The sequence below is a fragment of the Corylus avellana genome, chromosome 8 (assembly GCF_965113065.1).
Source record: "Corylus avellana chromosome 8, dhCorAvel1.hap1.2, whole genome shotgun sequence".
In the NCBI taxonomy this organism is placed as follows: Eukaryota; Viridiplantae; Streptophyta; class Magnoliopsida; order Fagales; family Betulaceae; genus Corylus; species Corylus avellana.
In genome coordinates, this window is record NC_142497.1 from 21093710 (window position 1) to 21110924 (window position 17215).

General features: G+C 38.9%; 1 protein-coding gene across 1 annotated transcript; it reads left to right on the forward strand.

Annotated features, from left to right (window-relative positions):
- Positions 1 to 6250: 6250 nt before the first annotated feature.
- On the forward strand, positions 6251 to 8693 carry LOC132163417 (UDP-glycosyltransferase 76E2-like). Its single transcript, XM_059573699.2, has 2 exons — positions 6251 to 6842; positions 7771 to 8693. Exons 1-2 carry the CDS (start codon positions 6344 to 6346, stop codon positions 8643 to 8645), a joined length of 1374 nt encoding a protein of 457 aa, XP_059429682.2. The 5' UTR covers positions 6251 to 6343; the 3' UTR covers positions 8646 to 8693.
- The last annotated feature ends 8522 nt before the right edge of the window (positions 8694 to 17215 follow it).

The following is a 17215-nucleotide window of genomic DNA, read 5'->3' on the forward strand; positions in this document are numbered from 1 at the left end:
AAAGTGTCACTTTCACACATACTACGAGTTATCCAAAATACGGATTACCAAAATGCACCATCGGTTACGTTACAAAACAATTACCAAATCTAACAAGTTAAAAATAGCCTAAATAACCGTCATAGCAGAAAATACGGCCCCATACAAACCACCAAAATGGCATCAATTCCATTGTCCATGCCCACTACTATTCGAAAGTGCCATGTTCCCACATATGACGGGTCAGTACATCTCGGATTTTTCCCATATATCTCGTGCTGTCGCTTGATTGATTTGGCCATAACCCACTTGATATATATGGGACTACTGTCCCTGGCTGCAGCACGGTAACATCAACCCCTGGGTTCAAACCCTTTAGAGCTTCCTTAAACAATTTGTCTTCCACTCCAGAATGCTTTCGAATAAAATTGTGGATTGTACAACAAGCGATTACAAACAATCGCTGATACCGAATTGGGTATGGAGGCATTTTCCTCATGATAGGAAAACGGTTCTTCAACACTCCGAATACGTGTTCCACAACTGACCTCAGCGACGCGTGTCTACGATTAAATCCCTCCCTTTGATTAATTGGTAAACCCCCGTCTTGCCACTCTTGAAGATGGTAGCATTCCCTTCTAAAAGGTGTTAGGAATCCTCGGTATAAACCGTTATCCGAGTCCACCAAGTAGTAGGCATCTACAAATGAAGTATAATATGTATTAATCATTAGTTAATTTATTCAAATTGTTGCCCATGAGAACAAATTTCTTTGTAATTTTTGGGAAGCTAGTATGGTACGATACCTCCTACTGAAGTCGGAAATTTTAACCTCGAATCGTTAACGCACATTGTGAAAATACGTGCGTCATGCGTGCTCCCTTCTCATCCAGCATAAACATATGTGAAGCAAAGATCTAGATCCACAACGCACATGACATTTTGAGTTGTGGTGCACTTCCTACCTCGGTAGTGAATATGTTTTTTACTTGATACACGCGAATCTATTTATGTTCCATCAATTGCTCCAATACAATCCTGCTAGCAAGAGTGGTGTTAACAGTAATAACATAGTTGAAACATACAACACATAATTTCGCCTTTAAACAGTAACATCATGAAAGCATCTATTTATCATTTTGGTAAAATGGAAAATACAGTATTTTGATATCTTACCGCAAACCATGGGTAGTACATAGCGTTATTGGCGACATTGGGATGTGGTAGCGGAACATGATTGGGTTGTAAAATTGATTTCCCCAATTGACAAAGTGTTCTTGCCGATTTTCTAATATAAACGCTTACGAAGTATGTTGATCGTTGTAACCTGTCAGCCACGGATCGGCAAGACCAACCTTGTGACATGACCAAACAAAATGTAGCCAGTTGCTCTGTTACCTGAACAGCTCGGGTGTGGCGTAAAAGCCCATTTTGTTCTAATGTGTTACAAAGAGCAATGTAAGTGGCTGGCCACATTCTAAATCGTTCATAGCATGTATTCTGGTTAGGATTGTGCAACACCCATTGTACCCACATCGCTCCTGTGAGACCAGAAGTCCTTTGAGGTACACCTGTCCTTCGCTTACCTTTTAACCTAGATTTCAATTCATGCAGTTCTAGTTGCAATCCCATGATTTTTAGCTCCATCTCATAAAGGGCCAAATCACTCATTACATCATCCGAGCCATCACCATCCATGCCATCATCATCGCTTACGTCACCCATATCGGCATCTAGATTGATGGTAGGATCATAAGACTGTTTCAGTGTATCGTACCAATGTTGATAAATGTAATCTGGATTGTCAGGTCCCCACTCACCCATGTCTATGTCATCCACCCAATTGTCATCCTCGTCTATGTCATACATGTCTATGTCATTTATGGAATCCTCACTCATGTCTACGTCTCCTACGACATTCAAATCAAGTGAATTAGTTTTGTTTAGTCATATTACAAATTGGTTTCCGTTCAAATCACACATTAAGTGAAGTATCATGAAGAGAATATACAAATGATTAAGGTTAATCTGAACTTGTTGAGGTGCAAAATTCAACAACTGTGTATTCAACATGTTGAACTTGTTGAGGTGCTCCAGCATATCTGTATTTTCCTCCATCTGTAAACCATATAGCTGCTTTTTCACGTACAACTTATTCGTCAAATTCTTCACCATATACAAACTCTTCAATTTTTGTCAAATTGATTATGTCTTTTCTTCATCAATCACATTGTGAATGACTTCATCTGATAAATTAAGACGGATCGCACTAGCAGCCTTCGCATCCATCTTTTCCCAAACATCATTCTCTATGTTCTTGGGTTTCTTCGCCTTTCCCAATAATGCCTTATAGACTCCTTGCTAAATCACCAAATCCTTCATCCTTCTTTGCCAAAGAGAGAAATTATTCTTCCCATTAAACTTCTCCACTTCAAACTTGGTACTCGCCATATTTGCCGTCAATTTAATTTCTTGAACTTGAGTTCTGATACCACTTGTTGTGCAAAAAACACACAATCACAATTATGGTTAAATAAGGCGAGAACAATCACACATCAAACGATAAATTAGTGCAGCAAGTACGAGATCGATCCCACGAGGATTGTTGATTTTATTTAGAATTGATTAAAAATATCAAGTTGTCATTAAATTGATATTATGAAAAAGAAATAAAAAGATAAAGATAAAGTAAAGGTAGGGCTTTGATATCCACCACTAATCATACTTAGATAATATAACAATATGCCAATGATCCAATCATATTATGAATACTTAATGCTTGCCAACCTAAAGGGCATGGGTGTATACTCCTTAAGCTATATATTTCCCTAAGCAACGAGTTAGGCATGGGTGTATACTTGAACTCTTTTCTTTCTTAAAGGACTTAGCATGGGTGTATACTAAGTTGTTCTTTAAGAAAGCATGAATCTATGAAAATCGACAAACACATGAAACCTAGGGCATGGGTGTATACTCTTGGTTTCCCATGTTGATTAACCCAAGAACCCGGTGTGGAATTCTTTTGTTACTCTTATTAAACCCAGGACTCGGTCATCCAAATTGATTTAATTAACTAATCTATACCACATGCATATAATGACCAATCAGATACATGTGAAGAATTCAAGAAAACATGAATTAATTAAGTTAAGCAACACAATATGATTATCACAAATGCGCAAATATTGAAACATTAAATAAGTATAATTAGGGCTTCAATCTAGCCGTCCTAAAGAGTTAGTTATACATAATTAAAATAAAAGAAAAGGAAAAGGAAGAACCGAAAACCACTCCTAAAAGTTGCCTCCAATTCCTCTCCCCAAAGTTGTGTCTATTCTAGGATTCCTATTCTAAAGGTTTAGAGGTCTTATTTATAGGCTTCTAGAAGTCCTTGAAACACTATTAAACCTATAAAATTCGTGGGGTTTAGTCATATTACAAGTGGGACTTAGAATACCCTAATATAGAAGAACACCAAGGTTTAAGTAGTTCCCTCAATGTGAGGTACGTCCACTGGTGAAGGCGATCACGAAGAAATTCACTATGAAAGATGGAGTACAAAATATAGTAAAGAGAAAATCACTCAGACCCAAAATCCCATTACACTCAAATCTCATTATCACATAATAAAGATTATTCTCCAAAAGAATACAAAAGACAGAAATACAAACTTTTCTTCTTTTGCTGGGATATGATGGCAGTTGATCTTTATTTCTTTTTCTTTTCAACAATAGCACCCTTTCTTTTTCTCTCTTATTTTGGCTCCTCCAAAATCAAGAAGAAAACAGTCAGCGCCCTTTCATTACACACACAACAGCCCACCTTTTGTTTTCACCTTTGTGCAGCTCTGTTAGTCTTGATGCACGGTGCATAGCAACCCACAATTTGTGCGGCTCAGTTGGTGCATAGAAACCCAAAGCTACAACATGACCTTTTTATAAGAAGCAACAAGTCGGTGAAAAAACCTACTACACGTAGGTCTCCTATTCCAAGTTGGTCAACAATCCTTTTCAGGGTCGGCTAGACCACCAGGCAAGTGAGGCACTCCCCTAGAGCCCCCGGATTAATAAGGCCCAAAAAAAAAAAAATTTGCCCAATTTTTTTTTTAATATATATATATATATTGTAATTTAAGGCCCATTTTTTTTTATTAGGCTTAATTTTATTTATTTATTTTTTCATAAAAACTTAAGGCCTCTAATTATGATAAGTAAGTACTCAAAAAAATGCCTCAATTTAATAAGACTCCAATATAATAAGCCCATGGTAAAATAAGACTAATTAACTCAAAAAAGCAAATATCCTTATACTTAAAAAGAGCCTATCTACCTATGCATCCAAAATTATTTAATATTGAAAGATCATTCTGACCATACCTAACCACCCACTTTCTTTCCTATCTTTTTCTTTCTTACTTTTCTTCTCCACTGCTGACAGCCTCCCCTCTTATCTTCTTTTTCTCTTTCCTTAGTTTCACTCAAAACAAAAGTGATGGAGAGAGAGAGAGAGAGAGAGGCTAGGCGAGAGAGAGAAACATGTGTATCAATGAGATAAGGAATTTTTCTCTTGTAATGTTTCTTTATGTGCTTGATTTTTCTTGTGGGTTTTATATGAGTTTTTTTCAATTTTTTTGGTGGGTTTTGTTTGAAACAGGTGTATTAAAGAGGTAAGGATTCATAACCAAAAAAAAAAATTTAATGTTTATTTCTGTACTTGATTTTTCTGGTGGGTTTTGTATTGGTTTTTGACAAATTTTTTGGTGGGTTTTGTTTGAAACAAAGATGTATCAAAGAATCAAGTGAGGAAGTTACTGCCACGGTATGGATTTTTTTTTTTGATAATTTTCTATGGGTTCTTGATAATATTTTTGGTGGTTTTTTTTTTTTTTTTTGGTTAGTTTGCTTTTGTGTACTTCAGTTTTGGAACATGTGCTTAGCAGAGATTTGGTGCGGTTCTTGGATTGATTCAATAAAAAAAATTGATTTTTTTTATTGTTGTATTTATTTTTATAAGGATTAATAAAAATGAGAACTCTAAATATAATAATAATATTAAAATAAATATTATTTAATTAATATATAAATATTAAAATAAAAAATAAGGCCACATTTAAAAGTTTCCTTTAAGGCTCCAAAAAACGTTCAGCCGGCCCTAATTCCTTTTACTTGTCAAACTTAAACTTCTCTCAAAACCCACAAAGAAAAGGAGTAACGGCTACCACAAATAACAAAGGCCAATAATAAAGGTTGTAGGACCCACAATAACGATGGGTTAAGAAAGTCACGGACGTTAACAAAATCAAACAAACACTTAATTTGACAAGTCACCTAAAAGAAGGGCCCTCCTATATATGTTTTGCAACTTCTCAAGTCTATGAGGACCCTGATCAAGATTCTTGTAGCTGGTGATTTATGAGGGTCTTCAAATGCGGCTGCATCATTTTTAATTAATTTGGCAAAAAAATTGTCAATACTTAGTTGGGATTTTTCAACTTGGAATTGATGTTATATATATTCTAAGTGAACCCATTTCACCATATGCCCAAATTTCAAACCCATTATTATCTATCATAATCATTCTTATCACAAGGTTTTTTTAGCATGCATTAATTTTTATTTTTATTTTCTTTTATTTTTGTTTCGGGAAGCTAGATGAACATTTGAAATGTACTAATTAAATAAAGAACATAAAAGTTGTGTTTTTTTTTTTTTTTTTTGTTATTTATAATTAAGTCCTCCAACGAATTTTACACTATAATTATTGTTTGCAATTAATGACTTTGTTATATCCTGAAAACCAAACTATTTGCTCGAAGATAATTATCACCTCAAAAATTAATATAGACAAAGTTCAAAGTAGCATTGATTAATGTTTCCCCTCAATTTCTTCAATAAAGCATTGAAACAAGTTCGTTGTACTTGCGACCGAAACCATCATATTCGAACATTAATTAACACAATTCTGCCAGAAAAAAAAAGTGATGAAACAAAAAAACACAACTTTCTTTACAGCTTACGTGAAGCAACTCCCTAACCCTAAAGTCTAAACCTAATTCGTCATTGATTAATACTCATCCACCATAGATAAATGTGATAACTTATCTAGTCAAAATTAGTTGGCTTACTACAGTATTGCCGTTGGACACCTTCGTCATTGCATACGCAATATTGCCGTTGGACACCCCATGAGAAAACTGTTTTATTCACAATATATATCGATCATCCCTTACATAACAACTTCATTTCAAGAAACTTTGGTTACCACATTAATTGAGAGACGAAATCTATATCCCCCCCTTATCACGTGCAAACTCTCACCCTTAAAAACCGACTTATCTGTGTTTGCGTGAGCAAGAGATGGAGAGATGAAAAAGGAAGGAAGGAGACGTCTCCGTGTGGTGCTAGTACCAGCGCCGTTCCAAGGCCACATAAACCCAATGCTTCAGCTGGGAAGCATCCTCCACTCCAATGGCTTCTCCATAACTGTCGTTCACGCACAATACAACTCCCCCAAGTCTTCAAGCCACCCGGATTTTAGCTTTCTTTCCTTACCAGATACCTCAACTGACCACAAAATGTCAAGGGGTGACGAGTTGGTACCTTTTGTATGGCAGCTTAATGCCAAATGCAAAGTTCGTTTCCGAGAATGCTTGGCTGATCAAGTGAAGATGAGTAGGCAACAGGACAAGACGGACGACGAAATCGCCTGCATTATCTACGATGAGGCGATGTACTTTTCTGAAGAAACGGCAAAGGATTTGAATCTCCCAAGCATCATTTTACGCACTGGTAGTGCTTCCCATTTTTTTACTCGTAGTGCCCTTGTCCAACTGATCAAGACAGAAGGCCACATTCCCTTCCTAGGTACTTCTCTTAATTAAATGTATATATGTTAAGAAAATAGTCACCACACATTTGCTCTCATCGATCTTTTATATATATATATATATATATATATATATATCATTCTTTTATTTTTTCTTGAAACATCTTAGGGCAACGTGTAGAGAGGGATTTTATATCTCTATACTTTAATTTCCATATTTAGAAATATCTATAAATAGAAACTCTTCTTTAAATAGAACCTCCTTCGTTTAAAAACTTTATGAAAGTGGAACGTTATATAAAATTATTATTATTATATACCTAAAAATTTATTCAAAACCTAATTCCTTCGAATCTTGAAAACCAAAGGTATCATAAAACAATATTATGTTTTCTTTTTTATCAGATCTGTGCCTTATACAATTCAAAATTTTCACTTGTTTTTTTTTTTTTTTTTAATGAAAATATTCACTTATTACGCTAACCAGTGCAGAAATTGTATGTGTTCACTCCTAATTAGGGCATAATATATCATGATGTGCATGTTTGAACATTCAAATCAATAAATTTTTTTGAAAGAAAAGGAAAAGAGTTAACATATATAATTACAAATTGTGATTGAGAGAGATTGATGTAATTTCCTTAGCAAATCTCGTGAGGTATTATTTGAAGGAAGATGTCAACTTTAGACTAAGAGTTTAAACTCAAGACTTTTATTTTTGTACTAAGTTAAATAACTAGTTATTCCAAATGAGATAAACCATAAAGTTAGAGTTTAAACTCAAGATTTCTTTCCTGATACCAAGTAAAATCACATGTTATTCAAAAATTTTAAACTGATACAAATAAATTGTTTAAGGAAAGAAAAGAGAAAGAACACACACCATATGTTACACATAAATTATCTTCTTACTGTTAAATGGTCATAGCCCATCAAACTAATCTCTTAAATTTTTTTGGATTACAGAATCTAAGTCGCACGAGCCAATTTCAGAACTTTATCCACTTAGGTTCAAGGATCTACCTCACTCCATTTTTAAAAACATAGATAAGCTTTTGCAAATAGAGAGTGAAGCTTCTGAAAATAAAACATATTCGGCCATCATTCATAATACAACTGTTTGCCTTGAAAATTCATCATTGGCAAAGATCCAACAACAATGTCAAGTTCCAATCTTCTCAATAGGCCCTATGCATAAGATTGCCTCGGCCTCCTCTAGTAGCTTATGGGAAGAGGATAATAGCTGCTTGGCATGGCTTGATAAGCAAAGTTGTAACTCAGTCATTTATGTAAGCTTGGGAAGCTTAGCATTCATGGATGCCAAAGAGCTTGTTGAGATGGCTTGGGGGCTAGCAAACAGCCAACAACCTTTCTTATGGGTGGTTCGACCAGGTTCAGTTCATGGTGCGGAATGGATTGAGATACTAGCCAAATGTTTCAAAGAAAACATTGAAGAGAGAGGTTACATTGTGAAATGGGCACCCCAAAAGAAAGTTTTAGCACATGATGCAGTGGGAGGGTTTTTGAGCAACTGTGGATGGAATTCAACGCTAGAAAGTATTTGCGAAGGAATTCCAATGATATGCAGACCATGTTTCGGGGACCAAGGAGTGAATGCAAGGTATGTGAGCCATATATGGAAAATGGGCCTGGAATTGGAAAGTGAGTTGGAGAGAGGTAAGATAGAGAAAGCTGTAAGAAGACTTTTAGTTGATGAAGAAGGGAAAGAGATGCGGAAGAGGGCCAAAAATTTGAAGGATATAGTCGAACTTTGCACTAGAGAAGGTGGTTCTTCCAATAACTCCTTGAAGGAGCTAATAGAGATGATCATGTCGTTTTAATTTCACCTATGCTTTGATCAAAAAATTAAAAATCTCAGAATAATATTTATATGTATTGTGAAGTATGGCACACTGGTTTATCACTACTCACTTCTTTCCCTAATCTCCTTGTTGCCACCCTACTCCTTTGCTTTGATCTACGGCCTCCTTTGTTGTCGAGGATCCATGGTCATCCATGAAGACTCCATCTGTTGCCTCAATGCAAACCCCGCACACAATCCTACCTCCTTAAACCTGAGATTTCCATCTCTGCACATAAATTCGCAGAATTTGGCTTGGGATCGGTAACTAGCCTACAAAGCTCTACACATTTTGATCAATAAGAAGAATTAAACCCACTACTACTCCACCATTTCCTACATCCTTCACATCTACAATTTATGTGCCTTTTTAGTATGTCATTACATGCTTATAAGAGATTAATCAACATTTAAATTAGATAATGATTAATTAATTAGGTAGAATTATTGAAATTTTATCAAAATTTTCAAACCAAATGGTTGAGATTTTCCATTAGGTAAAAGTAAATGGTTGAGATTTTCCACACGTGAGGGGAGCGTTAAAGTAATACTACCTACTTTAACGCTCCCATCACGTGTCGGCTAGGTCTATTGTTACGTGTTTGCATGGCCGTAGCTAGGTTTCAACTTTTTTTGGGGAACAAGTTATTCAGAAATTAAAATAATTATAATAATAAAAATAATAAAAATAAGTTAATTCAGAAATCAGAAGAGGAAACGGAAAGATCTCCATTCCAAGATTCGGACTAATTGAGCAATAAAGTTTACGATCGTGCTTACCAAAGAGATCGGGGATGACAATCGTAGCCGGTCTAATAAGGGAAGAATCTTGTTAGAGAACAAAATATATACGGTTATGTTACAAAATATATATATATATATATATATATATATATATATACGGTTAGGTTCATGTCCACATAAGGAGACACACACATATATATAGACCCAGAACCGGAATTGGGCAGTGGGTGATAGTTGGATGCATTTATTCAATTCTCAAAGGATGGACCGCTGATTTAGTTGAATATAATTCTCTTATGATGATGATAAGCCTTCAATCTTCAACACTTACAAAATTCCACTCCATCACAATCCCATAATTCCAATGTTTTTCAATAGTGGCTCCTCGATCATATGTGTAGTGTGATTTCAAAGGGATACCACATAATTTTTTTTTATGCTTAACAGAGTTCTACCGTCACCTCTCACTACAAACTACAAGAAAGTTGCTCTTTAGCATGCAGCGACCTTATGAAAACACACAAAAGAAAAGGGTCCATGAGTCTCTCTAGTTTAATGGTTCATCTCCTTTTTTTATAACTGTGAAAATTTGCTGCTAGAGCGTGATGACCAGAGACCCATTTGATTGCACATATCACACCATGGCTTCTCGATTTAAAAAACATACAAAAAATGATGCATCCTCTTTGAGAGCATCATCAACTTGTGCCGCAAAATCAGCACTAACGACAGGGTGCTTCAAGCGTGTAGCTATGGAATATGATGAGTTATTCATCCCGTATAAAATACCAAATATAGCGTAAAATAATTTGTGAAAACACACCAAAATAGTTTTGAACAATAACGTCCAGTTTCCCCCTTTATAAATGTAACATGAGATGGCAACCTTAATGCAACATAACAAAGAGGCTTGTCAGTTTATTAACAAAACTGATGAAGCATCGATCAATGGTGGAGACGGGGGCTACATCACTATCTGTTCGAATATATTAATTTTCATATTATTTTTTTAAAAAAAAATATTTATTACATATTACTAATTACAATATAAATCTAAATTATGTAATGGAAAATAATTATTAAGATTTTTATCGATAATTGGAAATTCGACATACAAATTCCGTACATACTTTCTCTGCCTCGGAGCTCTGTCACAGGAAAACAGACAAAAATTAACTATAAACTAATTTATAGTAGAGAGAAAATCAATCAGACCCAAAACTCCAACACATTCAAATCTCATTATCACACAATAAATATTATTCTCCAAAAAAATACAAACTCTTCTTTTACTGGGATATGATGGCGGTTGGTCTCTATTTCTTTTTCTCTTCTACAATAACACCTTTTTTTTATTTTCTTGTTTTTCTCTCTCTTATTTTGGCTCCTCCAAAATCAAGAAGAAAACAGTCGGTGCCCTTTGATTACACACACAACAGCCCACCTTTTGTTTTCACCTTTGTGCGGCTCTGTTAGTCTTGATGCACAGTGCACAGCAACCTACAATTTGTGCGGCTCTGTTGGTGCATAGAAACCCAAAGCTACAACATGACCTTTTTATAGCAACAAGTCGGTGAAAAAACCAACTACACGTAGGTCTCCTATTCCAAGTTGGTCAGCAATCCTTTTACTAGTCAAACTTGAACTTCTCTCAAAACCTACAAAGAAAAGGAGTAGCGACAACCAAATAACAAAGGCCAACAGTAAAGGTTGTAAGACCCACAATGATGATGGGTTGAAAAAGTCACCTACGTTAACAAAATCAAACAAACACTTAATTTGACGAGTCACCTAAAAGAAGGTCCCTCCTATGTTTCGCAACTTCTCAAATATATGAGGGCCCTGATCAATATTTTTGTAGCTGGTGATTTATGAGGGTCTTCAAATGCCTGCAGGCTGCATCATTTCTATTGAAGGAGTTTCCGGTATGGTGAATTTGAGGAAATCCAAGTCTCTGAGTTATGCCTTTCGTTGTCACCTTTTTGTAAACCTGCAAAACTAAAGCACCCGTTAAGAGGATGTGCCGGGTCTTGGCCGGCGGTTCCTTCTCTGATACTTAAGTCAGTATGTATATAAGCTTATTATGCGTCTTAGTCATCCCTCATACCTTCGGCGTGAGGCCTTTTATAGTTGAGCATGCAAAAGTGGTTATGATGGCCGGACGGAGGATCCGGGATTTGGGCGTAACAGCTGCAAGAGTTAATATTTGTGTCTTCTTTCTTTATGATCGGAAAGAGGCCATTACATATGTTGACAAGATTCTGAGGATGGCATGTATCTGTGAGGTGTCTTTAAGAGTAGGATCATAACTGTCCCGGAGATTTTGCTATGTGTAAGCTGTTTGTCTCACCGAACCTTGTCCCTGATATGATAGATGCATCTGGATGTTAAGTGCGGGAGGTTCATTGTGGCCCCATACCTGGACTTTTGGTCGTCCGAGAGTGTAGGGGACGATGTCGTATCCATTGCTTTGTGCTGGGCGCATTTGGTAAGCCCATTTGGATGCATCAGGCTTTCTTGGGCCTTTAGGCCTTTGACCCGTGGGCTCAGGTGATGGATTTATGTGTAACAGTTACCCCCCGAATTCCTTCTGCCGAGACTTCGGGATGAGAGAATTCAAACTCTCAATCTTTTGGTGGTGTTCTTTTTTCAAGAGTAAACCGTTCGAGTATCTTTCCTTGCTCGGTTCCCTGTAGCTGTTTTTCTTGGCATTTTAACCATTTATGGAACTTGACATCCGCACGTCCCGGATATTCCGAGATCTGTTGCAATCGTGCGGTTTTCAAATCTTTTGTCTCTATCCGCGTAAATGCGCCGTTTTTTGTCCACGTGTTCTTTTAGACGTGGTTCGAAAACTGACGAAACAGATATCGATGTGTGAACAGTGCCTTTGGTTGTATTTTTTGAAGGGAAAGCTGGCTTGAGTCTCTTCGATTCAGGCACGACTGCGGGCTCTTGATGTCCTTGCATTAAATGCCTTGCACCTTGTCCAAGGTTTCCCATTCTATAAAGATTTCACCGTTGACCTTCATTGCTTAAGCCTTCTAGATTTCCATTAATTTATCTGATCTTAGTGCATTTGATCTTTCCAATGATCATGTCTTCTCAGAAACTTCCAGTACAAGTTGACGAGATCGTCGATGAGCAATCATCGGAGACTCCTCTGACTCGCCGCTCAGGCGGCTCTTCAGCCAGAGTGCGTTCGGTTGGTGAAGCGTCTCCTTCATCCTTGCGCCTAGACTTCGCGCGTCGGCAAAGATCCTATTTCTCAGTGGAGGACGAGAGGGTGCTTCGCCATAACTACGACATACCCTCGTCGGTTTCGCTATATTTTCCAGATGACTCTACCGGAATGGTTGGCGGTCCTGGAGAAATCTGTGTTAATGAACGTATGTTCATGGCAAGAGTTCGCCTACCCCTTTCACCATAGTGAAGGAACTGTTATCCTTCTTAGGGGTGGCCCCTGTACAACTTATATCAAATGGCTGGCATTATTTCATGGCCACACTTCTGTTATGGCCCTTTGTATTTTTGGAAAAAATCATGTCGATCTCCGAATTTTTAAGCATATTTGGGCCTTATTTTTACCCTACTTTCGAGACGGTCACCTTTATGGTTTGTGGGAAGAACCAATTTATCGAGCTTGGGAAGACCTTCTCCAACAACAAGCATTGGGCGGAGCAGTTCTTTTACATATTCGAAGCCTGGGAGGCGTTGGTGTCCAAGTTTCTGCCCTTCCAGCATTATGTTACCCGAGAATGGAGAGTCTCCCAAGAAAACTATAAGTGTTTTCGGTTCTTCCTCTCTTCTTCTTTATCTTGCTTTACACGTCCTTACTACCCTTTCCTTTGCAGGGAAGGAATGCCCTGTGCTGAATTCGAAGCAGCAAAGCCGGGTTGACTACATCCTGGAGTATTCTTAACTTTCCGAGAATGGAGATCGGATGTTTTTTGGCAACATCGTTACAGATTCTGCTCTTCGTGATTGTCTAGGGTACCAGATTCCGGAGGGCAAGGTTGTCTGGAATCGTCAGGGGAACCCTAAGATACCAAATTCAATCGGTGACAAGGTGGTTTCGAAGTCGCTTGCTCAGCCCCCAAGTAAGAAGAGTCGAGCGAACAAGAATGTCTCCTCTTCGGGCAAGCCAGTTGTAACCGCGATGTTTGCTTCAAGGGATTCAGATCCAGCTTCTAAGCCATCGGATTCCCATGTTCTGGGCCAGGTTTTGTCAGCTCCGGTATTCACGATGGACCTATCGATGTCTAAGAGGAAGGCTGATAGAGGCAAAGCGCCCTTGGAACCGCTTTCGAAGAAAGGGCGTGCGGACAAATCAAGCAATCTCGTGGATGTGCTGTCTTCTGTTCGGTCTGATTCCATACCGATAACTTTCGGTCCTCCTCAAGGCTCAAACGAGGCTTTAGAGCTCGTTTCTGTAATGGAAGCTGCTCCTCTCCATATAGTACCCTTGGAGGCGCGACCTCGGGAGCCGGGAGAGCCAGTGGCCACTCGTCGTGAGACCCGTACTACATCTTCTTCTGAGGATAGGCCTGTAGACCCCCCGGTTGAGCCATTCGGCCAGGCTCCCATATATCGAGGACAACCACTTAGGGGGCATTTCGGGAGGAGTTCACCAATTATTAGATCTTTGGCCTCTGGTTTGGTGGGGAACCCTTTATCGGCCGTCACCAGGCTGCTTCCAGCGAACTATACCTGAGGAGAGGGTCGGCTTACTCCAAAGATGTTTGTGGACAAATTAATCCATTGTCATTATTCAGTAAGTTGTTTACATTTCCTCTTTGTTTCCATTTTTCGAGTACCTTTGCTGTTTCTGATGTGATTTCCTTTCTAGTAGTGCTCCACTTTCATCGCGAGTTGGTATAAAGAGTTTCAGGAAGGCCAGCGGGAGCATGCTGATGAGAGAGTTGAGCTTCGGAATTTAGTTCATAAGCTGAGCAAGCGGCAAGAGGCCTCTGGTTTTCAGGACCCTAATTATGAGGGGGAGAGTCTCCGCCGTCTATTGGCAGAGAAGGAGAACGAACTCTTTGCGATCAAACAAAGGCTTAGTGAGTCAAAGTTGGTCAATGCCCATCTTCAAATGTGCCTAGACGTTGCTGACCACGACGACCAGGAGTTGGCGGAGCGTGTTACGAAGGTGGAGTCCACAGCTGCCCGACTGGTTGCAGAAAATGCAAAAATCACGGAGGAGCTTTCTGAGGGTCGGGTTTTCGAAGAGGGCTTTGGGAAACTTTTTGAGACGCTTGAGGCTCAATTATCCCAATCGGAAGACGCCCGTGAGAAGCTTGTAGGTGATTTGGGAGCTTCCCAGGCCAGATGTGATTGATTTTGCCAAGGGTACCGCTATTGGAAAGCTAGGGCAGTTCGTTACCTTGCGGTGCTGTCGTTTGTTCCTTGGCTTCGAGATTTATTGTGGGCCCGCTGGTTTCATTGGGGTTTTGAGAATCATCGGTACCTCACCATCCGTAGAGATCAGTTTTGCATCGACCCTGCCACAGTGGAGTCAAACTTCTTGGAGGTGCCAGCTACTGTTGTTGACGAAATGCTTGACGCAGGCAGAGAGTTGATTTCTGATTCTCCATAAGTCAATGTGCATGGGTTTCGCCCAAAAGTGAACTTACCCCCTGAGCCTTTTGGTCCCGAGATCATTATAGATGATGATGCTGATGAAGTGGGAGCGGTTCCCCATACTTAAACATTTTTGTTTGTTTGTATAAGGATTTTTGCTCTGTGCATATTTGAACTGCTGTTGAACTTCTGCTATTTTTTTTTTGGATGCTTTGAATGCTTTCGCTCTATACCTATTTGAACTTCTAGTGTTTTTGGATGTTTTGATATTTCCGGGCACTTCGGAATGCCCTCGTTGTATTCTATGGTCAGGTGTCCTACCCCCTATGGCCGAGGATTAAAATGTATTGTAAACCTCGTTCATTAAATTCTCCGTAAGTCTTTTAGTTTGTCATTTCAGATTTTGGAGACATCATTATTACATGCACAGCCTTTGATGGCGGGACACGTGGTGCGTCGAAGTTTGGATTTCCTAGGCGATTCTGCGCGGGATGTCTCTTAACATTTAAAGGTGACCCTTCATTTTCCAAGGGCTTACACCCTATAAATATCCCTTTAGGTTGAAGCTGTTTTCACTCAACTAACTAAGCTCTTTCTCTATGATTTCTTTCTTCATGGCTTCTATTTCTTCATCTGGGAGTTTGGCAGAGACAGAGTCATCGGCTGCTTCTACCTCCTCTTTGTTTCCTGGGGGTGTGGCTTCTTCATCTCGCCCATCGACTGAGCGGCTTCATTCTCGTGCTCCTGGCGATTTTGAGGCAGAAATTGCCGAACTACACTTGCTGTTGGAGGCACGGGAGCAGTGCTTGTTGGATCGTTTTAATCAATTGGCGAAGTTGACGGCCGACATCAAAGCAAAAGATTATCAGATAGCCTGGAAAGATCGGCAGTTGGAGTCACGAGCCCGACGGATTGCGGATCTCGAGGCTTATCTCATTAGTATTCACGAGAAAAGACGGGAAAGAGCCTTTAATTTTTACTCTGCCACCAGGCTGTTTCTGGAGGAAGAGAAGTGTCGGAGACTTCGCAGGAAAATGGTCCGTCCAGTGAAGGTCACCGTCTGTAGCCTTCGATATAAACGGCAATGGCCCTTCCGGGGCCTTAAATTTCTTGTTCAGCATATTCTTGGGTGATTGTTCAAATATGATTCTTTGTACAACGTCACTTTGGACGTAGAGTACCAGATCGAACCCAGATGTGATGTCTTCGATGTAGTTGGATAAACAAGTAGCCAATTGTCTGTTGTAGCTTGATTTTTCATGCAACTGTTTTGACTTTATTTTTTGTGGCTCTTGTAATTGAATCTTCTTGTAATGTAAAATTCTTCAATGAAATGTTTACCTTTGACTCCTTTGTTGTGTTGCGCTTTGTCTTTTTGGTACGAGTTTCGCTGGAGTTGTGCAATTGGCCTGATGGTAAACAGCGTAGCTCCAATTCTTTCTGTTGTACGAGTTCGAATCCCAGTAAGTGCGGATAATTTTTTTTTTTTGGTTTTGTTTGTTTGTTTTGCTGTGCTTGAATATTTGTGTTGATAAATCCTCGGTTTTCCTGGTCGGGTTTTGCTAAGGGTTTGTCCCCTTGTTTCCAAGACGAGGAATTTTTTTGTTAAGGGTCTACTCCCTAATTCTTGAGGTGGGAGATTTTTTTTGCTAAAGGTTTACTCCCTAGTTCCCGAGGTGGGAGATTTTTTTTTGCTAAGGGTTTATTCCATAGTTCTCAAGGTGGGAGATTTTTTTTGCTAAGGGTTTACTCTCTAGTTCTCGAGGTGGGAGATTTTTTTTTGCTAAGGGTTTACTCCCTTGTTTCCGAGATTACTGCAAGACAGAGAATTTATCACCGGCCCCGATGGTCGTTTTGACCAAGGGTTCTCCGACGCTTAAATGAGTCGCTATAAATATACTTATATATTAAAATAATGAAGAATTACAAGAAATAAATGCAATGGGAAAATTACAGATAGTATTTTTTCAGATGATCGGCATTCTAGGGTCTTGGCAATGGCTTTCCTTTCGCATCCTGTAGGTAATAGGCTCCTTGTCTCTGCCTTCGAATGACTTTGTATGGTCCTTCCCATGTTGGTTCGAGCTTTCCTGCCACTGGATCCCGAGTGGCTATATTGACCTTCCGGAGGACCCAATCCCCAATCTTTAACTGTCTCGACTTGACCTTTTTGTTGAAATATCTGGTTGTTCTTTGTTGTTAGGCTGCCATCATCGCCTGAGC

Bases quoted from the DNA above. Each gene is read 5' to 3' on its own strand.
- LOC132163417 (XM_059573699.2), top strand. From the start codon at position 6,344: ATGAAAAAGGAAGGAAGGAGACGTCTCCGTGTGGTGCTAGTACCAGCG. The intron at 6,843-7,770 runs GTACTTCTCTTA...TTTGGATTACAG, and splicing joins AGGCCACATTCCCTTCCTAG to AATCTAAGTCGCACGAGCCA.